The sequence below is a fragment of the Fonticula alba genome (genome assembly GCF_000388065.1).
Source record: "Fonticula alba strain ATCC 38817 unplaced genomic scaffold supercont2.15, whole genome shotgun sequence".
Classification (NCBI taxonomy): domain Eukaryota; order Rotosphaerida; family Fonticulaceae; genus Fonticula; species Fonticula alba.
This window is the reverse complement of record NW_009242985.1, coordinates 142,347-148,526: the sequence shown is the minus strand read 5'-3', so window position 1 is coordinate 148,526 and position 6,180 is coordinate 142,347. Positions and strand designations below refer to the sequence as shown.

Here is a 6,180-nt window from a genome sequence, read left to right as displayed (position 1 = left end):
CCCCCCCCTGTCCTTGTGTTCTGCATTTGCAAAAAATAATACCCCCCAATCTCGATGCGTGTGTATGCGCCCGTTCGCGTGCGCCCTCTCCCCCCCCCCCCGGCGAATGGTGTTCGGCGGGAACACCGTTGGCTGTTGATCCACCAACGAACACAGCTGCTCCTTTGCCAACGATGGATCGTCACGTGCTTGTACTACCATCGCAGGCTTGGTGCCCGGGGGTGGGCCATTTCTCGGCAAGCGTGGCCCGCGGCGTGGACCCGGGCGAGCGATCCATCCCCCTCCCTCCCGCTCCCCGCATATTTTGTGCAATCCACCGTTTCCCTGTCTCTCTTCCCCCCCCCCCCCCTCCGCCCCCTCTTTTTCCTCCCTTCCCATTTCCCGCCCTCCCGTCGCCTTTCTTCGCCCTCTCGGATGAGCAGCACCGAGAGCAACTCGCAGACGGGCTCCCCGCAGCGGAGCGCCGACCTGCCCCAAATGCCCCCGACGGAGGTGTCCACGCCTGCCCTGTCGGACTTCTTCCAGATCCCCTGTGTGGACACCTTCTCCGAGCTGGAGGGCCGAAAGCTCTACGCCCCGGGCGCCGAGCTGTCGGATGATGAGCTGTATGGCGACTCGCCCTTCGGCGGGCATGGTGGCGACCCCGATGACATTGCCTTCTTCGAGGCATCCACCACGGGCGGTGCGTCCCTCTTCTCCCGCCCTCCTTGGGTGCCCCCGCGATGTTCCCTCGCTGTGCTTCTGGCCCCCCCTCCCACCCCCCTGACATTCCTTTGGCTCCCTTGCGATGCGCTCGTTCGCTCGCCTCTTCCATCTCCCCTCTCCCTCCCTGCACCTCGCCGCTTAGACATGACCAAGCGCTACCTCCGGGCGGTGAACGCCACCGGCGCCGGTGTCGGCGTGGCCGGGGCCATGAATTCGGCCGCCGTCCAGCGCCGGGCCAAGATCGTCACGGCAACGGCCCGGGCATTGAACGAGGAGAACAAGCAGCGTGCCCTGCAGCAGAAGAAGCGCGACGAGCAGCGCGCCGAGCGGGAGCGCCTTGCGCAGGAGACCGCGGCCGCGGCGCAGGCGGCCGCCGACCGGGCCCGCGACTCCGGCTGTGCCGAGTCGGCGGACCTGGCCCAGGCGGCTGCTGAAGCCGCTCAGGCGGCTGCCTCCCTCCTGGCCGAAACCGACAGCGACTCGGACGAGGCCTCGGAGGGGGCCGGTGTTGGCGGCGCGGCCGGTGCTGCCGACAGCAAGTCCGGGCTTTTTGGCGTCAAGCTGGCTGCCCTGCAGGAGCGCATCAATGAAAGTGCGTTCGCCACCTCCTGCATCGGCGCCTGGCCTCCCTCTCGCCCCTCCTTCCCGGTCTCTCTCTCTCTCTCGCCTGCTTCTCAATCTCCTTCACTTCTTTCCGGCTCTTTCTTTCCTCCTCCCCCTCCTCCTTTTCATTCTCTCGTGTTGCCGCTGCTAACCATCTGCCTCTCCCTGTCACCAGACATGATTCAGGACTTCAGCGCCGGCTCCCAGGGGTCACGCAAGGCCGAGGGCTCTAAGTGCGTCGCTCCTCCGCTGCCCCTCATTCCCCCTTTCCAGTCACGCCATGACCTTGGCTGTTTCCCCCTTTGTCCTTCCTTCTCAGGGGCTGACTCTGCGCTCACAGGACTCGCCATGCGGACAAGGCCAATCGCGCCACCACCGAGCAGGTCCTGGACCCGCGCACGCGCATGATTCTCTTCAAGATGCTTTCCCAGGGGATTTTCTACGAGATCAACGGCTGTGTGTCCACCGGTAAGGAAGCCAACGTGTACCATGCCCTGACCGGCGAGGGCGTGGAGTATGCGGTCAAGGTGTATAAGACCTCGATCCTGGTCTTCAAGGACCGCGACAAGTATGTCACCGGCGAGTATCGCTTCCGTCATGGCTACGGGAAGAACAACCCCCGGCAAATGGTCAAGACGTGGGCCGAGAAGGAAATGCGAAACCTGAAGCGGTGCGTGCTTTTGCTCTCCTCTGCTGGCCCCCATGGCCATGCATGCTTTGCTCGGCGGCCACCACCAAGACGCACACACACACACACAGCACTAACATGGCGCCGGCGTGCACAAACACACCTCCCAGTCTCGTGGCTGCTGGCATTCCCTGCCCGGACCCGGTGAAGCTGCGTAACCATGTCCTGGTGATGACCTTCATCGGGAAGAATGGCTGGTACGCGCCTCCTCCTTTCTTTTTTTCCTCTTTTCTCCCCCGGGCTCTCTCCCATGTGTCCCCCCCTCCCCCCACCTGTTGCCTTGTGGTCTTCTTCGCTTCTGACATGGCATCCTCGGTATTTCCCCCTTCCCAGGCCTGGTCCCCGGTTGAAGGACGCCCAGCTCCCGGAGAAGGCCTTCCCCGAGCTGTACATGCAGCTGGTCCGCTGCATGCGGACCATGTACCGCGTGTGCCGGCTTGTGCATGCGGATCTCTCCGAGTACAACATCATGTGCGCCTCGTCTCCTCCCCTCCCCCGGATCCCCCTTCCCCGCGGCCATTCCTCTTTCCCGACGCCGGTCTGTCCTTGCCGTGGTCTTTCTCACCCCTCCCCCCCTCCCTCCCGGCGCACCCCAGCTACTACAAGGGCATCCTGTACATCATTGATGTGTCGCAATCGGTCGAGCACGATCACCCGTATGCGCTGGACTTCCTGCGCAAGGACATCGAGAATGTCACGGAGTTTTTCAAGAAGCGTGGCCACATGACCACCGGCATCATGTCCCGGCGGGAGCTCTTCGATTTCATCACCGGACGCGATCTGGAGGACGACCAGGTGGATGCGTACCTGGCGCGGATTGCCGTGCGCGAGGAGGAGGTCCTGGACGAGGCGAGCGCCGCCGCGGCCGAGGTGGCCGAGGAGGTCTTCATGAATGCCTACATTCCGCGCAACCTGTTCGAGGTCATTGACGTTGAGCGAGACGTTGGCAAGGTCCTCCGCGGTGATGGTGATGGGCTCATTTACCGGAATCTCACCGGCCTGCAGACTGAGACCGATGGGTCGGTGGTGTCGGCCTCCGGCGAGGAACCGGCCATCCTCGAGCAGGTCCCCTCCGAGGGTGGTCCCGATGGGGATGACAGTGAGGAGGAGGACGACGATGAGGCTGCCGGGCCTGACAGCGACGACGAGGATGGCGACAGCGACGATGACGCCGTCGATCCCACTGACAAGAAGGCCCAGCGCAAGGCCCACAAGAAGGCCGTCAAGGAGGCCAACCGGGAAAAGCGCCAAACCAAGACCCCGAAGCATCTGAAGAAACGCCGCGAGAAGGAAGCCAAGAAGCGGTGACCGTGCGCATGCGCACATGTCTTCCCTCCCTTGTGGAGACATGCGCATGCGCCCGGGCGCGCTGAAGAGACCCCCTGTGCAAGTGCGAACCATGATGCCCTGCTCCCCCGCGTGCCCATCTCGCGCGGGTGACAATATAGACAATCTCTGGCCGCTGCGTGTGTGTGTGTGTGTGTGTGTGGCATCGACGCGCGGGACCCGCCCTGCTGGAGTTGCCTCTCTCCGCCGGGGACCGAGAAGTGCACATGTATGGCAGGGGCTGCAAAAGGGCGGCGGGGACAAGGGCCAGGCTGGACATTCAGAACCGCCCGGAGGGAACAGAGTGGACATGTGGGCGTGTATTGTCGCCGATGGGGAGGGTCGTGTCTCCGCGCGCGGGGGCGGGCATACGCCGCCGAAAGGGGGGGGGGGGGGGGGACAGAAAACTAAGGGCAGACCAGCGACTCCGATCGCGCCGTGGACATGGGATGCGAAAGAGCGCGGGAGATATCCCCTGCGGGCGATGGTCCGCGTGCTCTTTTCTTTTTTTCGGCTTAGAAGTCAAACTCGGCCTTGAGGATGGAGATGGTGTCGGTGGGCGAGTTGACGTGGTGCCCCTTGACCGACGGGTGGTTGTAGATCTCAAAGTCATTGCCGCCCTGGAAGGTCTTGTCGCCGAAGAAGTGGACCGTGCGGAAGCCCTCGCCCGCGAGGTGGCGCAGGCAGAAGGTCTTGTCCCAGCCGGTGGGGAAGACATCGAAGGAGATCTGCCCGCCGATGGAGTAGGTCATGTTGAAGTCGGGGAAGGCCTTGACCAGCTCGGCGACCATGGTCTCGCGGATCTTGTGGGCCTGTGGGCAGCGCATGTGCAGGAGCGAGCGAGCGAGCGAGCGCGCGACGTCAGTGGATGGCGCCAACCATGGCGGCAGGGCTGCAGGAGGGGAGAGGGCCAAGGGGAAGCGGCTCACACGCCACGAGCGAAGGCCACGTACAAGGTCATACTGCTCGAATTCGATGCGCTCGGCCTGGCTGCAGTTCCGGCCAATCGGCGAGACGTTGATCATGCCATTGCGGTACTCGAGGAAAGTGCCACTGCTCGCAGGAGGCATCATATGGGGATTCACCAGGGGCGACAAGGGCCCATGTCAGAGTCAAGGCTTGGGAGGCGGGGGACAAAAGGAGGAGGAGGATGGCCCGGGCGGCCAAATGCATTGGGGGCAAGGCGCGCACCGCTTCTTGGGGATCTTCAGATCGGCGATGTAGCGCAGGATGAAGTTGACCAGCTCCTGGTAGCGCTCCTCACCGAGGTAGTCCAGGAATTTCTGAGAGGCCGGAGAGCAGAGGGTCAGCAGGAGAGACATGCAGGGGCTCGGCTCGGCCGAGGGCACGGCCAAAGGGTCGTCGCAGGGGGGGGGAGGAGCGATGCGAAATGCGCACCTGCTCGCCGGTGCACTTCTCAAGGCGGTAGGAGGTGAGGCCATTCTCGGGGAAGGCGAAGTCAAACAGCTCGAGGACTGGGAAAGAGCGCGCGCACGCGCACGAGGCAGGACACGCTCGCGGTCAGAATCCAGGCAGAAAACCACCCCAGCGCAGTGCCCACCCCCGGGGGGATGGAGGAGGGTAACGAAAGGGGACCGTGGCCGAGGCGAGGACAGGCAGGTAGGCGATGTGCCGGCTCTCTCCCGGCTCCGGGGCGGCATGCTACGTACTGTTGCTGCCGAGCTGCTCCTTCTGCTTGACGAGGTCCGAGCCACCGACAAAGCCGATGACATAGTTCTTACGAAGGTCCTTCAAAACCTGGAGCATGTCCTCATTGACAAGCTACACCGAGGACAGGTGGGGCACCATGCACAGGCAGCCCCGAGCGGGCAGGATGCCGATGAGAGGGGGAGTCAGTAGCCGGGGCAGAAGGACAGCGCCGCCCAGCCGGGGCGGTATGCGGAGAAGGGCGGCGCACCAGACGAGGCACGGTCAGGGTGCCGTCGACGTCGAAGAGGATGATGGTGTCGCCGTGCTTGCGATCAGCCCAATCGGTGCGGAGCTTGGCATCCACCGGGCCATTGAGGTCGAAGGGGTTGGCACGAGCCGAGATCTCGGCGCTAGACAGGACCTTCTCAGTGGTGTTGGTCATGGTGGCGGGTGAAGGGCGAAGGGCAGGAGGGGAGAGGGGGGCCGGAAGAGGAGAAGTCGAAAGTCGACAAAGGGAGAGGGCATCGAACGCGGTGACGAGGACGACGGCTGGCCGAAAAGTCCTTCACACACACACCGGCGGAGACCCCTCTTAAATAGGCGGAAATCTCAGCACGGGCGAACCAACCGATCTGGAGAGGTTGAAAGGTGTCAACCATCGGGCGAACAGGCAACACGGCTTATTTTGTATTGACAGATGAAAAACTATAGTGATGCCTATTATAAAAAATAAAAAAGAGAAAAATACAATAATATATCAGAAAATACACCACTTTCTGGACATAATATCGCTCCTATTTCCGCAAAAATATGTGCAAACTGCGTCCTTATCATGAGTATTTGCGTACATCCAGATAATAGTATGGTCCTATGTGGTCGTTTTGGCGCTCGTACTTGCCCATCATCGTTTCCCCCCATCCACGCGATGGGTGTTGGCCATTGTTTACAACGCCGCCCCGGCCCGCCCCAACAGACAGGTATTTCGCTCGGCACACGGCTTGGGGATAGTCCAGGCCGTTTCAGTCGTCTGTCCATTTTCTTTGCCGTCTCCGGTCCCTCCGATCGGGGGCGTCTACATGTCACTGATGACCGGAGGACGGTCGGGGATGCCCGTTCTCTCTTCTTCGCGCGTCCCTTTCCCATCGGGCTCCCTGGCTGAACACTGCCCGGGTCGATCTTGTCCATGTCCCACACGCCGGACTCCGCCC

General features: G+C 62.7%; 2 protein-coding genes across 2 annotated transcripts; one reads left to right on the top strand and one right to left on the bottom strand.

Annotated features, from left to right (window-relative positions):
- Nucleotides 1–359: 359 nt before the first annotated feature.
- On the top strand, nucleotides 360–3,457 carry H696_05908 (Atypical/RIO/RIO1 protein kinase). The gene is made up of 7 exons (XM_009499684.1): nucleotides 360–682; nucleotides 848–1,297; nucleotides 1,484–1,541; nucleotides 1,649–1,978; nucleotides 2,107–2,193; nucleotides 2,330–2,467; nucleotides 2,593–3,457. The coding sequence occupies exons 1-7, from the start codon at nucleotides 415–417 to the stop codon at nucleotides 3,302–3,304; spliced, it is 2,043 nt and encodes a 680-aa protein (XP_009497959.1). The 5' UTR covers nucleotides 360–414; the 3' UTR covers nucleotides 3,305–3,457.
- Nucleotides 3,458–3,709: 252 nt separating this feature from the next.
- Nucleotides 3,710–5,515, bottom strand: H696_05907 (hypothetical protein). Its single transcript, XM_009499683.1, has 6 exons — nucleotides 5,241–5,515; nucleotides 4,993–5,104; nucleotides 4,721–4,797; nucleotides 4,514–4,605; nucleotides 4,276–4,375; nucleotides 3,710–4,134 (listed from the first exon to the last, which is right to left on the bottom strand). The coding sequence occupies exons 1-6, from the start codon at nucleotides 5,412–5,414 to the stop codon at nucleotides 3,838–3,840; spliced, it is 852 nt and encodes a 283-aa protein (XP_009497958.1). The 5' UTR covers nucleotides 5,415–5,515; the 3' UTR covers nucleotides 3,710–3,837.
- Nucleotides 5,516–6,180: the final 665 nt, after the last annotated feature.

Bases quoted from the DNA above. Each gene is read 5' to 3' on its own strand.
- H696_05908 (XM_009499684.1), top strand. From the start codon at position 415: ATGAGCAGCACCGAGAGCAACTCGCAGACGGGCTCCCCGCAGCGGAGC. The intron at 683-847 runs GTGCGTCCCTCT...CTCGCCGCTTAG, and splicing joins CGAGGCATCCACCACGGGCG to ACATGACCAAGCGCTACCTC. The intron at 1,542-1,648 runs GTGCGTCGCTCC...CTGCGCTCACAG, and splicing joins CGCAAGGCCGAGGGCTCTAA to GACTCGCCATGCGGACAAGG.
- H696_05907 (XM_009499683.1), bottom strand. From the start codon at position 5,414: ATGACCAACACCACTGAGAAGGTCCTGTCTAGCGCCGAGATCTCGGCT. The intron at 5,105-5,240 runs GTGCGCCGCCCT...TCCTCGGTGTAG, and splicing joins CCCTGACCGTGCCTCGTCTG to CTTGTCAATGAGGACATGCT. The intron at 4,376-4,513 runs GTGCGCGCCTTG...TCCTGCGAGCAG, and splicing joins CTGAAGATCCCCAAGAAGCG to TGGCACTTTCCTCGAGTACC.